The following is a 15,970-nucleotide window of genomic DNA, read 5'->3' on the forward strand; positions in this document are numbered from 1 at the left end:
GGCAATATTTTTTCTTGTTGGTCAGGTTTCAGTGACCCATATTGCTTGCTGACCATACTGGAAGATGAAGAAGAGAAACGCACACGTCGATCCAGATCCAAAGCCTCCAAATATGTGGTCAAGGATGCTGTGTCTGATGATAAGATTTATCAAACAGACATAAAGAAGCAAACTCTCAACCCCATTTGGAACGAAACGTTTATACTGTGAGCCTAAATGCAGTGTATGCATGCTTAAAAATGTCAGGCTTTATGTAATCCTGTTCTGCATTCAGGGAGTTTGAAGACATTGTGGGCGCTAGCTTCCACCTTGAGATGTGGTACGAAAAACGTCCATAACACTGCTGTAAAGCGCTTTAAAATCACGCTCACTTCCTGCAATTGTTGTTGTTCCAGGGATAAGGACGAGGAGGTATCGCTCACTCAGAAACTTGAGGAGTTTAAAACCAACTTTACTAGTATAACAAGGTAACGTGCTTTACTTTGCTATACTCACACTTAAGCAGCACTACTCAAAGCGGTGCCCTAATCAAAATTTTATATGGAGCCACCCTCCATCTGTGATTTACATAGCTTGCAAAAGCAATTCAGAGGCATCAATTTTACAGTTGTAAAAATGTTTTAGGGCTGTAAAATCCCTCACCGTACACTTTATACACTTTTCACAGAGAGGCAATAGCATTTCCTCACATTTCTCTCTTGCTTAAACGCTCAAAAAAGTTCAAATCTTTGTTTGAATTTTAATGATCAACCTTAATGATCAACACGAGAAATTATTAAGTCACTCACGCCTGTTTCACGCCTGTGACCGTGCCTTTTCGTCCTGGCGCCGTTCTGCAGTACTGTAGCGTTTTTGTATCCTTGTTAAAACATATTGCTGCAAACGAACCGAAGATTCATTCACAAGCTAGCAAGCAAGCAAGCTAGCGATGACACAGATGACATAGCCGAATGGTAGGAAGGAGATTGATTGACAATGGTCTACAGCCACGATGCAGAAAACAGACAGAGATGGAAGAGATAGACACTCACCTTCCCACAATGCTATTCTTCTTAAAGGGCCAGTAACAGCATTCATACACTGTAATAAAAAAAAAAGAAGCACTAGAGTGAGGGAACACTGTACATTTACACTACTGTATGAAGTAACTACAGTATAGTAATCCCTCATTTATCGTGGTTAATTGGTTCCAAACCCAATCCGGATAAGTGAATTTCCGCGAAGTAGGATTCCTTATTTATAAAGATTTTCATAATTAAAGGATGCAAAACCTATTTAACCTTCTTAATATGTTTTTTAACATTATTAGAGCTCTAAATGAAATAACACCCCTTTACACTCGTATTAACTAATATAGTAGACATAATAACTGAAAATAAGACATTTTAGATATAAATAAAACTTAACATATACTCACACGCTGGCTTTGGGAGAGTGCCTTGTTTTTTTCTGGACAGCATATTTCCTGTGGTGGCTATTGTCTCATCAATGTATGTAATGGCAGTTGAAGCCACTCTAGACAGCAGCTCAGAACTACACGTGTCGCTACAGTAACATTACAGGCACCTAGTGACCAGTGTAGAATACTGCATATCACGTCTTTAAATGCATCTTCTGAATGCCTTATATTTCTATTTTCATTCATTTAGCCATTTTTTACTTACAAAACTGTGATAATTTATTTATTTATTTATTTTTGAAAGTGAAGCCGCAAAATTCGAATCACCAAGTGGCGCGGTACGACTGTATATACAAAAACTAAATAAAATAACTACACAAAAGCTGGTATAAAATACATATTCATATTATTATGAATGCTTTTCATTTGTGTCATTCAGAATGATCAAGGAGGCCAAAAAGGAGAAAGGGACAGATGACTTTTTGGGGAAAATTGTCATTAAACTCCAGGTACTAAAAATGTCTATTTCCCATTTGATTTTGTTGTATCATTAAAGTTTAAAAAATGATCCTTAATCTCATTTTAGGACCTACACTGTACTGAAGACAACTGGTACAGGCTGGAGCCCAGAACAGAGACGTACCCTGACCGTGGACAATGTCACCTGAAGCTCAAGTTTATCCATAAAGAGGTAAAAAGTACACATTTGTACCCTGTTGTACACTATTGAGCACATCTGAGGAAGATAACTTTTTCCGTTAGATGTGTATGTATCTTTAGCAATACAAAACTGATTGCTACTGTACTCCTACTTTTGAATTTGCACACATTTGGTAGCTTCAACAAAATGCAAAAAAGGCAGAACAGTGGAACCCGCTTAAGTTGGTCCAATTTGTGTTGCCAACACATCTGTGTCAACGACCAACTCATCAAGTTCCAGTCCACCGTGTTGTTATTATTATTAAAAAGTGCCCACTTGGATCAATGTCAACAAACATTGTCATCCGCTTTTCTCGACATAAAATTTGAGATTCAAAGGGATCATTTCTATAAATATTTGTTTTCTACATATCGACATGTGTTGTCGTATTGTCAACTTCCTCATTATCGCTAAGCCCCAACATAACTACTGTACTGTCTAGTTACACAGCATTAAAATGTGCACACAGTGACTTCCTGTTCAGTGATGAGTATTAACATGGGTTCTACAAACTTTTTTTTTAGATTGTTAGCCACCAGCAGACATATTTCCATATGTACGAAAGCTTTATTGTCATTATAGTCAAGACATAAAGCGAAAGGGGGTCTAAATATAGTAATGTCGGTGGAAAGATGATGAGGCAGGATCAGTCTTTTGCTGGCGTTTCCAACACAGCACTGTATACCTTTCAGCATGACAAACTCGGCAACTCTTCTGCCCCCTATAACCCAACCCCGGAATCACAGCTCAGAACCATACACAGTGCTCCCGTCCCTACAATATCATACAGTATGAAAAGAAGAATCAAAATAAAATTAAAGCTGCTAGCAGCGTTGGACAGGCCGTCGCACCCCCACAAAACTCACAGTTCACGTAAGTCATTTCCTGTTGCCACTGGGTGGAGTTGAGACGAATTCAGGAAGTGACCTATGTATAGCTTCAAGGTGTTGTCATCATTATATGTGCCAATTATGATGAAGATCTTACCTTGTGGAACTGAGTTATTAACGTTTACAGTGTAGTGGCAAATTGTTTGATTGATCATGCACATCTTGTGGAACAGCCTAAAATCCTTTGCAATGTAACATTGCCCATCTGTATACTATCCGTGATTTTCATTTGGGCTCATTTGGTCAAAGTGCCTAGGACTAGTTTGTTGAAATACAAGCCCTGGTTTTCGCGCGAAAATTTAAACCAAAATAGCCGAATTCCTGTTTGTTTTACAACATGGCTTCTTGAGACTTTTTTTAATGTTTCCAACAAATGTGGTGACGTTCTGTGAAACTGGTGGCATGGGCAAATTTTTTTAAAATTTAAAGGGGGCGCTACTGAGTGAGAGAGAGCACAGCGACGACTCATCCAAGAGGTCACAAAAGACCCCACAACAACATCCAAAGAACTGCAGGGTTCATGACTCCACAATAAAAAAAGACACTGGGCAAAAACAGCCTGCAAGTTCCAAGACGAAAACTACTGCTGAACAAAAAGAACATTAAGGCTCATCTCAATTTTGCCAGAAAACATCTTGATGATCCTCAAGACCTTTGGGAAAATACTCATTTGGGAAAATACTCTGTGGTCTGACAGACAAAAGTTGAACTTTTTTGAAGGTGTGTGTCCCATTACATCTGGCGTAAAAGTAACGCCGCATTTCAGAAAAAGAACAGCATAACAACAGTAAAATATGGTGGTGTAGTGTGATGGTCTGGGGCTGTTTTGCTGCTTCAGGACCTGGAAGACTTGCTGTGATAAAAGGAACCATGAATTCTGCTGTCTGCCAAAAAATCCTGAAGGGGAATGTCCGGCCATCAGTTCGTGACCCCCATGCTGAAACAACCTTGGGTTCTGCAGTAGGACAATGATCCAAAATACACCAGCAAGTCCACCTTGCAAAAACAAAATGAAGACTTTGGAGTGGCCAAAGGGCTTTGACTGTCTTGATTGCAGTTATTGCTGCTAAGGGTGGCCCAACCAGTCATTAGGTTTAGGGGGCAATCACCTTTTCACACAGGGCCATGTAGGTTTTAATTTTTATTCTCTCTTAATAATAAAGTTTCATTTAAAAAACGCATTGTGTGTTCAGTTGTGTTCTAATTGACTGATATTTAAATTTGTTTGATGTGAAACATTTAAGTGTGACAAACATGCAAAAAAAATAAGAAATCCGGAAAGGGGCAAACACTTTTTCACACTACTGTAAATGTGCAAGCAATGGTTAATTTCAGTTTTGGTTTTGGTTGTGTCGACAACTGCTTATGTCAATGTCCGTTCTGTCAGTGTGAGATAAGCGGGTTCCACTGTGGAACCTTGTTATTATAGGTTTAAAGGATGTATTGAAGTTAAAATCCGACTAAAAAAAGTCATTCATGTGATGATTTTGAGAGAAAATATGTATCATGTGACTGACAGAGAGATGGGACACTAAGCGCAGGTCGAAACGCTTACATCAACTACTGTGGGATTCTGCATGAGTTTGTCCTGTCTTACATTTCCAAACAAAAGGTAAAAGTACTCCCTCAGTTCATTCAAAAAAGAATAATTTTCAATCACTTACACATTTAACACCCACATCTTGTTCCATTGCTGTCAGAGTTGTGCTACGTGGAAAGGAGAAATGTGTGGCGAGGCGCAGACTCTACTGGAGCAGTACGCTACACAGAACGACCTCTCACCTTTTCTCCAGGATTTGGCGTAAGCACCCTGTGACATCATCCGGCACAACCTTTGATAAGTTCAACTCCAAAAGTCCAAGGGCCCTGTCGGTTATATTATTATTTTTATGGGTATAGGAAATGGATGGATGGATAAATATTGTAGTGTCTTGTCAGGGTGCACTATTCAATTTTTTTTCTCACGTTAAGACATTTTATTTATTTATTTTCACAACTCTTGCCTACGTTACTCGCACGCTCACGTCCTTATGTTGAAAAAAGGGGGCGTTACCTATGCTAATGAGAACAATCATGCCCAATTTAAGAATGCCACTTTGATTTTTTTGAGAACCCTTTTTAAGAACAAATTTAATAATTTGAGTAAACCAGGCCCAGTGTTTTGTGTTTTTTGTTGTTGATACAATTCTGTTATTAGTGCGTACATTTATTAGCACCTTCTGACCATAATAAGCACTGATTAAGTAATGTGCATACATTATATCAGGGGCAGGCAGACCACATCAGGCCCGCCAAGCGTCTTAATCTCGCCCACCGGGCGTTTCCAAATTCCTTTGTTTAGACCTTTAACGTCGAAGACAATATTGCACCCAGATAGTCCTGCCGCAAGGCATGCTGGGTATTCTCTCTCCCAACATTTTGCCGTGTTTGTCACATTTTTGCTTGATTGCAAAATATGTTGAGGAGGTCGTCAGGGAAGTAAACAAGAAGGGACATTAACATACTCTTGATAGCCAATGTTTTATTGATCATAGCTCATATTGCTGTTGCCACGGGACTACCCAGCATGCCTTGCGGGCACTTGTAAATTACAGTTGAAGTTACGCGTTACGTTTACCGGTTAGCTGTTGTTTATCACCCATGTAGTCGTAGTAGTTGATATATGTGATGTGTTAACTTGCTGTGGATATGTTGTGTTTTTGTTTCGTTGCACCGTGAGTAAGTATGTCCTCTTTGATGACCACAAGCATTCATATGTAACATCTGTAGTTATTTTTTGTTGATTTTTTTTATTTTGTATTTATTTCTTTTCAACACTGATTACACGAGTAACAGGTGAGAATTTACAGTAAAGACAGAAAGTAAACAAATTCTAAGTAATTGCTCAGACATGGAGAAGGGATAAGGTAAAATAAGCTCTGCTTCTTCCTACTGCTTTTCGGACATGTTGAATTGTTAACATGTCGAACACGTCTGTAGCGGGAGCCTTCTCGGAAAAGATCCTTTTAATTTTCCTCACTGTTAGCTTAATTGTTGGTAAACGTTGTGTGTGCTCATTGCAGGAAGTGGGTGGCTTACAGTAAGCTGTACCAAAGATTAGAGGTGGACTCATCTTTGCTGTTACAGCAGCTCACTAGTGTGGAGTATCACTGGCATCAACAGGAGTTACCTCACCAACAGGTAGGAAAGTGGTTAACAAGCACAATTATAGAACAGTTACCACATTATATATATAACATATTATATGCATAATATATCATAATATATTCTAACGTAACATTTTTTAATGAATGTATTGCTATAAACTGATTGTCACAATGTAAAAATGATTGCTGGATTGATTGCATTTCAGAAACGAGAACTTGGGGACTCTCTTCATGGTTTCCTGCAATATGGACTCTATTTAGTGTCAAAATACAGAGATATCTTCTCCCCAACACCAAGTGCTACTCCAAAGTTACACACACTGCTCAGGTACTGCACATATTGTTGTACAATGTGTTCCCTCGCTACATCGCGGTTCACCTTTCACAGATTTTTTAAACATTGTATGAACGCGCATTGTGTTCTGCGTCCTTGTGGTGTATTAGAGCGATCTATCAGTGCTCTGCTGCATGTGTCTGTTATTGTATTTACTACTGCTACCAGTAGAGGCTGATGTATACTCATGTGAGAGTTGAAGACGTGCCCAGACGTGTCCAGTTTGTCTCAGTATGTCTACAGTCCTGATTGGCTCAGGGAGAACCTGCCCATTGTGTTCTGAGTTCTGATTGGCTGTAGACCATTGCCAATCAATCTCCGTGCACAACTGTTGTATGATCACACATGCAGAATGAAGGCAGAAGTTATGCGGCTGTGGGGCGCCTGGAATACTGTAAATGAATGTTTGGTTCATGGAGGACGACAACAAGAAATATGTTTTAAAAAGGATACAAAAATGCTACCGCTTAACGGTGCTAGGACAAGCCAGAGGAGTGAAATGTGAGTGAGTCACTTCATTTCTTGTGTCCAATCTCGTAAATTCATCATTACAATCTAAACGAAACAAGAGAGAAATGTGCGAAAATGTTTATGCCTGTTAGGGTTAGGGTTAGGGTTAGGGTGTGTGGTGAGTGGTTTTACAGCCTTAAAACATATATAATAATTGAACAAAAATATTCTGTAGCTAGCTACTTTGATTGATTGGTTGATTTCACTTATTGCGGGCTATTTTGGCAACCGATCCCCGGCAATAAACAAGAGCGCACTCTGAAAGTATTCACAGCGCTTCAGTTTTTTCGTATGTTTTTATGTAACAGCAGGGGTGTCCAAACTTTTTCCACCAAGGGCCGCGTACTGATGTGGGGTGCCCTTTTGACTTTTTAAAAAATTTTTATTAAAATTTTAATTGTACAATGTACGCAGGTCAATAAAAAATTAAACGTGCATTGCACAAGGCCCCTGGGCCACACTTTGGACACCCCTGCTGTAACAACAAAATGTGGAAAAAGTGAAGCACTGTGAATACTTTAGGAATGTGAAGTTTATGTAAAGTCATTGTATAAATATTGTTTATGTCGTGAAAGATTGTGTTCTTTTCATTTCATTCTGTTGTGACAGAATCTTGGTTCAAATCTGCAAGACGCAGGCTTTCCAGAACATGAACCCAGCTGAGTTTGAGCTACAGGAGGAGGTCACTGATGCCATACGGGTCAGTAATATTAACAATTATGTCATTAACATAATGGAACAGTAATAATATGGATTGTCTTTATTAACAGACAGGTACACAGGAGTGGTTTACCAACAAAAAAGGTCTGCATCAGCCAATGACCAAGGTAACAACATATCACAGAAATCTACCTTTAAAAAATTATAATAATTATATATTTTTTTATATATCAGAGAGGTATGAAACTTTAATGATAGTATTGTGGTTGTAATTCCCAGTAGTCTAGCACTGCACTGCATTATACAGAGAGCGTTCTTAAAATTTTTAGTCCCGTTCATGTAGCAAAATATGGGAAAAACACTACCACAGTCGCTAAGTTCGCTGACGAAGCTCTTCGGATGAGGAGCGAAACGTTCGACACTTTCTTCACAGAAGTACAGATGACGTCTCAAGAAGCCTTTGCCTCGACTACCACAGTCATAAACATATTGTTAAATTTTTTATCACTCAAACTGTCTTACAGGCACACTTTTCGATAGAGCTATTGTCAGTGGCGGAGCCAGACATTTTTCATTGGGATGGCCAAGGTGAAACCATTACTCACATAGATGTGGCAATAAGTTGATACCTGAATTGTCTAGATGGGCGGTAGGGTGGCCGTAGCTCCACCACTGCTTTTCGACCATCTATTTGAGCAATTATTAGCTGCACAGTGTGCCAATGACATGTTTTTAATGCATAGTTTCTGGATTCTGCTCCCCATCATGGCAGCCAAACCCGTGCAGGGCATAATACGGAAGTGGATGCTGATCGGCACTATTTTAGCTCTTGACTCCTTGATTTACATGCCCACTCATGCTGCTACAGATAGCTTCCAATATTAACAGATTTATGTGATGAATCACACTTCAGAATTTAAGTCAAAGTCAACATCGGAAGAAAACTTGACCGGAACCGACCAAAGTAATCATGGAAAACTTACCTACCTCTTGCAGTTCACGCAAGACGCGCTTTTATTGACAGCTCCGCCGCACAGAAAGTTGTGTGCTGCAGTGAAATGCGTCCAAGCGGAAATGGCGGTTAGGCTGAACTAATGTACTGCACCAAAAAGCCGCGTTTGTCAAAATTGTCCCCCAGCCGAGGGGGTGCCACTGGGGTGGAGTGACAAAGGGTGGCCACGCCCACCCCTGGCCACCCCCAAGCCACTGCCACTGGCTGGTGCAGCCAAACTCTCACGATTTCGTCTGTAGTATGGAAACAGATGATACACACTGCCATCTAGTGGGAGAACATTTCATTGTTATTCCGGTCACTGCGACACTGGCATAGCTCTATGAAAGATACATTATTTGTATTAAACAAATAATCATTTTAGGACCAACTGAGTGAAACTGAGTGTTCCAGATTTTGGCAGAATAAAACTGAAATGCAGCCTCACGGTGTTTAGTCCTGACTCTGGGCACCCGAAGGCGACCAATCCCTGAGCTTCCCAGAGCTCGACATGGTTTATGTGGCTCTAACATGTCAGAGATGTACTTTGGCGCAAGACCATGAAAAGACTTGTATACAAGCAGAGCTGTTTTAAAGATTTGAGTGCTGGACTAATATAGTCCTATTTCCTGGTTCTAGTCAGGACTCGAGCAGCAGCATTCTTACTGCAGCTGTTTTTCTGCTTGTTTAGAGAGCCCGGTGAGAAGGCCGTTACAGTAGTCTAGCCCGTTGGAGACAAAGGCATTGAGTAGTCTCTCTAAATCTGGCTTAGACACTATTCCCTTGATTTTGGCCATGTTTTTTAGGTGGTAAAAAGCTGATGTTATTGATTTATTGTGGCTGTTAAAATTCAGATCTAAGTCCATTATTACCACTAGATTTCTAACCTGATGATTAGGTTTTAAGGAAAGAGTCTCAAGGTGACTGATAACACTTTGTCTTTGTTTCTTTGTTTATTGCGCTTGTCTGATGCACAGGACTTATCTGAGATCTTGAGCGCCCTCTCCAGGTTGATTGAAGAAGTGCGGGATGACATAAAACTCAACAAGGACGTCTGGAATCGAGTATTTGTGAGGTAGTTAGATCAGATAGTCATATACATGGCCGTGATACATTGGAATATAGTTCATACTGAACGAATGATGTGGTGTTTTTTTGTAATCATATAGTGCAGTGCAAGTGGATGTTTTCACAGAAGTCTACAAGAAGTTTGATTCTCTGGTAAAAGGGATGGGAAGCCTATCATTGATTTCATTTTCATGTCACCTCATTGACTATATTGTCCTCCTCACCACAGCTTGCTACTGAAGTAAGAGAAACCTTATCACTGATGGAAGGTCAGACTGATCAGAGTCTAGCCAACAGCATGTTTCCTGTTTACCTGAGCTTGCAAGCCATCCAGAAAGACAAGGCCTTCTTACAGAAAAGGTCAGACATCCTACCTTTGAACCTCCATACAACAGCATCCCACCTTCATCTGATACACAGTGACAACCCCATTGAGTAAATGGGTTATTCTCCAACGACAATGAAAATAGTTCTACTTCTCTATCATGTTTTGCTGTTTTAGTCCAACGTGGACAGAGGGGTGTCCAAACTTGTTCTAATGAGGGCCCCATACTGGAAAAAATCATAGGATGTTGGGGAGCCACTTTGATATTTTTATCTATGTTGCAAATTTTCTGAAAAGGCTTAAAAAAATTTATATTTATATTTAAAGACAAAGCTATGCGCAGGCCGCACTTTGGACACCCCTGAGCAAAGTATACAGTCATTTCCACCACCCCACAAAAACGTTTTTCAAACAAAAAGTTGAGAGGCATAGTCTCTCCAACGTGTCCTAGGCCTTCTCCAAGGCCTCCTACCAGTCGGACATGCCCTGAACACCTCCCAAGGGAGACGTCCGGGAGGCATCCTGACCAGATGCATGAGCCACCTCATCTGGCTCGTCTCAATGTGGAGAAGCAGCGGTTCTAATCCGATTTTCTCCCGGATGGCAGTGCTTCTCACTTTATCTTTAAGGGAGAGCCCAGCCACCCTACTGAGAAAACCCATTTCGGCCGCTTGTACCCGCAATCTTGTCCTTTCGGTCACTACCCAAAGCTCATGACCATAGGTGAGGGAAGGAACGTAGATCGACCGGTAAATTGAAAGCTTTGTCTTTCAGCTCAGCTCCCTCCTCACCACAAAGGACCGACGCAGAGTAGGCACCACTGCAGATGCCTCACCAATTCACCTGCTGATCTCGCATTCCATACTTCCCTCACTCCTGAACAAGACCCTGAAGTACTTAAACTCCTCCACTTGGGGCAGGACCTCATCTCCGACCCGGAGATGGCAGTCCAGCCTTTTCCGGGCGAGAACCATGGATTTGGACGTTGGAGGTGCTGATTCTCATCCCGGCCGCTTCACACTCGGCTGCAAACCGATCCAGTGAGAGTTGAAGGTCACGGCTCGATGAAGCCAGCAGGACCACATCATCTGCAAAAAGCAGTGACCCAATCCTACACCCACCAAAGCAGAACCCCTAAACGCCCTGGCTGCGCCTAGAAATTCTGTCCATAATTAACAGAATTGGTGACAAAGGGCAGCCCTGCGAGGTCCAACCCTCACTGGAAACGGGTCTGACTTATTGGCTTATTGCCGGCAACGTGAACCAAACTCTGAGACCGGTCATACAGGGAACAAACCGCCTGAATTAGGTGGTCTGGTACCCCATATTCTTGGAGTATCCCCCACAGAATTCCTTGAGGAACACGGTCGAATGCCTTCTCCACAAAACACATGTAGACTGGTTGGGCAAACTCCCATGCGCCCTCAGGGACCCTGCCGAGAGTGTAGAGCTGGTCCACAGTTCCACAACCAGGAGGAAAACCACACTGCTCCCCCTGAATCCAAGATTCAACTATTCGGCGAATCCTCCTCTCCAGAACCCTTGAATAGACCTTATCAGGAAGGATGACAAGTGTGATCCCACTACAGTTGAAACACACTCTCCGGTCCCCCTTCTTAAAAGGGGGACCACCACCCCGGTCTGCCAATCCAGAGGCACCGCCCCCGAAATCCATGCACTGCTGTACAGTCGTGTCAACCAAGACAAGCCCACAGCATCCAGGGCCTGAAGGAACTCCGGGCGGATCTCATCCACCCCTGGGTCCTGCCACCGAGGAGCTTTTTGACAAACTTGGCAAACTCAGCCCCAGAGATAGGAGAGCCCACCATGGAGTCCCCAGGCACTGCTTCCTCATTGGAAGACGTGTTGGATTGAGGAGATCTTCGAAGTACAGTAGACGCTCCTACAACGTAAATAATCCGTTCTGAGAACCTTTATGTTATAGGGTTTTTATGTTATACAAAGCGTAAAATACATGTAAATAGCCTAATCCGTTCCAAGATCTTCCCAAACTCACCCCTTTGGCCCTTCAAAATATTCAAAGTCCACCAAATATGGTGGGAAAACATAAGAAAACGTTAGCATAAACATAGTAGAGTAACATTCCAATATAAAATAAGGTAATAAATAAGATTACTGTAAATGAATAAAACTGAAAAAAAAAACAATCAACTAGTTTAAGGGCGTCTACGATGAGGAAGGGAGGTTGAAGGGAGAAGCCTGTCTCTCACACAAACTCACGTCCGCGCTGCATAAGTCAGCCAATAAGATGAGAGCGTAGGCGGTGCCCTGATAATCAGCCAATGAGATGAGAGCATAGGCGGTGCCCCGATAATCAGCCAATGAGATGAGAGCGTAGCCCGTGCCCCGATAATCAGCCAATGAGAGCATGAAGCGTCAGAGGGCGTCACCAAGTGTACTCTGTTAGTCATGGAAAATGTTTCCCTCTCTCTGTCGCGCGAACTATTCAAATCGAATTTCTGAACTTGCACCGACTTGATGCTTACGTAATACGATACAAAAACTTTACATAAATTCTTTACGTTCAGTGGAATTTACGTAAAAGGAGGTTTACGTTATGCGAGGTACTACTGTATTCTTTCCACCGGTCCACAAAATCTCGAGTTGAAGTCAGCAGCACACCATTCCCACCATACACGGTGTTGACTGTGCACTTCTTCCCCCTCCTGAGACGGCGGATGGTGGTCCAGAATCTCTTCGAAGCCGTCCGGAAGTTGTTCTCCATGGCTTCTCCGAACTCCTCCCATGTCCGAGTTTTTGCCTCAGCTACTGCCAGAGCCGCAGACTGCTTGGCCTGCTGGTACCTGTCAGCTGCCTCCGAAGTCCCAAGAGCCAAAAAGGCCTGATAGGACTCCTTCTTCAGCTTACCAGCATTCCTCACCACTATCCACCAATGGGTTCTGGGATTACTGCCATGACAGGCAGCGACCACCATACGACCACATCTCCGATCAGCCGCCTCGACAATGGAGGCACGGAACATGGCCCATTCGGAGTCAATGTCCACCGCCTCCCTCAAAACATGGTCGAAGCTCTCCCAGAGGTGGGAGTTGAAACTCCCTCTGACAGGGGACTCTCACAGACATTCCCAGCAGACCCTCACAATGCATTTGGGCCTGCCTGGTCGGGCCGGTATTCTCCCCCAGCATCGGAGCCAACTCACCACCAGATGGTGATTGGTTGACAGCTCTGCCCCTCTCTTCACCCGAGTGCCCAAAACATATGGCCGCAAGTCCGATGACACGACCACAAAGTCAGTTATTGAACTGCGGCCCAGTGTGTCCTGGTGCCAAGTGCACATGTGGACGTCCTTATGCTAGAACATGGTGTTTGTTATGGACAGTCTGTGACAGACCCAGAAGTCCTATAGCTCAAGGAGGAGTAAATGCACAAAAAATTGACATCTTAACCCAATTTTAATATTAATATTTATATTAATATTTATTTTTTGTAAAACAGTAAATGTGAAAATGCATGAATAATTGGGTGGTGTTCTACTACATTCGTTAAGCACTGTAGGTGCTACGCTATGCTAACTTTTTCCACAATTTTTACCGTCTTTGTAATGTTATAATGTGGACTTAAAGTCTTTAATTGTATTCTTTGAGCATACATCACAGGTACTTTTGGCCTATTACAGGGGTGAAAATAATTACATGCCAAAAACAGCACTGTAAGGATCATGACGTTATTTATACATAGTAGTTTAGTAACTGTTTGACTGTTCTGTATGAAATATAAAGTGCTTATCAGAGTGAAAGAAAAAATGCACCATCCAGTAAAAGGTCCACCCAGATCAAAAAAAAAAACCCAACACATTCTGGTTATGTAAGGGCAAGTCTACTGTATACACATTGTATATATTTTATTGTTTTCTTAACATGCTTCAGGTTCTCTTTTATTTCAGGGGTCTACTCAAGCTAACAAACTTTCATGAGAACTTCAGAGAGGCTCAGCCTTACTGGCTCAACAAGGTGTTTATCACCACCATGGACAGAATGGAGAGGGCTGTCAAGGTGGACCAGGTACTAGTCATGTGTTTGTGCATTTCTTGCATTTCTTCATTTTTACAGAGTGCTGCATCATTGTAAATATGATTCTCAGCTACAACCCCTGCAGTGTGGGGCAGTGCCCATTAAACACAGCTCCTCAGCAGTGGACCTGGTGGCATGTATCCAGCCGGTGTGTGACCTGTGGAAACAGATGTCCTGGCCTGACCCTGAGGAGGCGTTCATGCTCATGGTCAAAATCACTGAGGTACAGTATCGTTTGCATTTGAATGATTTATGATGCATTGTATGTACAGTATCTGCAAAGCAATAAATACAACAAATGCACAGTGAGCTGTTGGTAGTTCTAAACTAATTATCCCCAGTTGTGATGTTATGTTTTCATTGACACAATTTAAAATTGGGACCAGAATAAGCACACATAAGACAACCTTATTACCAAATATGCGTCTAATAATTGATGACCAAACAAAAGGATGACAATGAGGCCAACTTTGAATATGTTCATCAAAACTACCGGTAAACATTTTTGCCTCTCGTTGGGCATTCAAGTCATTTACAATGTGCACACAGATCACATACAGTGTATCAATGAACCTCCTTTGTTCAAATTTTGAAATTTTGAATTTTTTTACAATCTGTTCAAGGGTCAAACTATCACCACTTTATAAACTCATTCAATCCCATCCATTTTTCAAAAGACAACTCCTTCAGTGCTAGCCATTTTAGACGATTTTGACTGATCTTTCAAGGCACACAGAATATTGTGTTCTATGGCTATATCAACATGGAACCTACCAAAAGAAATATTAGACTCCCGTCTTTCATCAGAACAAAGAGTTTGTTTCTACCTTTTTCCATTCTTTAGTAATCAGCAGTAGAACATAGGTAAGTTTCAGGAAAATATCAGCTCCCAACTAGAAAAGGGAGAAAATCAGATTTTTTTGAAAACATACATTTCAAGCACAACTTTTACTTTGACACAAATATTTTTTGCTTTTTTCACAGGTCAAATATTTAAACCGCTATACCAACATAAACAACAGAAAAATTATCAATTTATTTATAAGACCATGAACTATTTCCAATTTCACATTTGGAAATGAATTATGTGTGGGCTTGCGCGCGCATATGCGTGTGTGTGTGCGCGCATGCGTTAAAATATTCTTGCGTAACCTTCTGCATGCTACACTCCTCCACGCTCTCTCACTTCCTCCTTCCTGTCATGTGTGATTCTTCCATTCACATGATCCCTGCGAGCTCTTATCAAATGCACTTCTTCCACCTTGTGGCCGTTTTTATGGATGAAAACTGCTCTGAAGTGAAATGCATTAGTGGAGAGTTGCGTCATCACCTCTTTTTGCCTCTCATGCAAAAAAAACCCAACATATAAATACATTGTTGGGATCTGGTGTTCACGTTTATAAAAACAAATAACTACCTCTTTGGTATCGAATGAGTAATCTGTTCAGCCAATGTTTTAATTAAGTAACATTTACACTTAACTTAAGTCATTTTTAACTCCAAAATTAACAGAAATCTGTTCTGTAAATATTTATGACTGTAGATCAGGATTTTAAATGTCTATAATGTGTTTTCTCTCTGTGTGTACAGGATGTGTGTAAGATCGTGGTGACCTACTGTCGTAGTTTGAAGGACCGAGTCCGGATGCTGTCAGAGAACTCCGACCATGGAAGCGCAATCAATATGGTATGGTTTATGTGTTTCAGACATGCTTAACAAGTTACGTTAAGGAACATTACATGGTTATGTGAGAATATTCACTGGCATATCACGTTGTTATGTTTGCATGATACACCATCTTGGAAAAGGAGTAGGAAGCTCTGTAATCCTACCCCTTATCTATATCCATGACTGATAATTCATTTACACCACATCTTTTACACATCTTTTAC

General features: G+C 41.5%; 1 protein-coding gene across 5 annotated transcripts in view; it reads left to right on the forward strand.

Annotated features, from left to right (window-relative positions):
* The window catches only part of unc13d (unc-13 homolog D (C. elegans)), a 57,186-nt gene that overhangs the window by 17,950 nt on the left and 23,266 nt on the right, over positions 1-15,970 (forward strand). For all 5 annotated transcript variants that reach the window (XM_054767267.1, XM_054767266.1, XM_054767268.1 and 2 more), the window contains 17 exons: positions 26-206; positions 275-319; positions 396-467; positions 1,839-1,908; positions 1,986-2,090; positions 4,509-4,601; positions 4,690-4,790; positions 6,052-6,169; positions 6,342-6,463; positions 7,589-7,679; positions 7,750-7,806; positions 9,608-9,705; positions 9,800-9,851; positions 9,928-10,058; positions 13,952-14,069; positions 14,149-14,301; positions 15,669-15,764. In XM_054767267.1, the coding sequence (XP_054623242.1) occupies positions 26-206; positions 275-319; positions 396-467; positions 1,839-1,908; positions 1,986-2,090; positions 4,509-4,601; positions 4,690-4,790; positions 6,052-6,169; positions 6,342-6,463; positions 7,589-7,679; positions 7,750-7,806; positions 9,608-9,705; positions 9,800-9,851; positions 9,928-10,058; positions 13,952-14,069; positions 14,149-14,301; positions 15,669-15,764 (1,703 nt within the window). The remainder of the gene's footprint in view (positions 1-25; positions 207-274; positions 320-395; positions 468-1,838; positions 1,909-1,985; positions 2,091-4,508; positions 4,602-4,689; positions 4,791-6,051; positions 6,170-6,341; positions 6,464-7,588; positions 7,680-7,749; positions 7,807-9,607; positions 9,706-9,799; positions 9,852-9,927; positions 10,059-13,951; positions 14,070-14,148; positions 14,302-15,668; positions 15,765-15,970) is intronic.

The sequence above is a fragment of the Dunckerocampus dactyliophorus genome, chromosome 2 (genome assembly GCF_027744805.1).
Source record: "Dunckerocampus dactyliophorus isolate RoL2022-P2 chromosome 2, RoL_Ddac_1.1, whole genome shotgun sequence".
NCBI lineage: Eukaryota > Metazoa > Chordata > Actinopteri > Syngnathiformes > Syngnathidae > Dunckerocampus > Dunckerocampus dactyliophorus.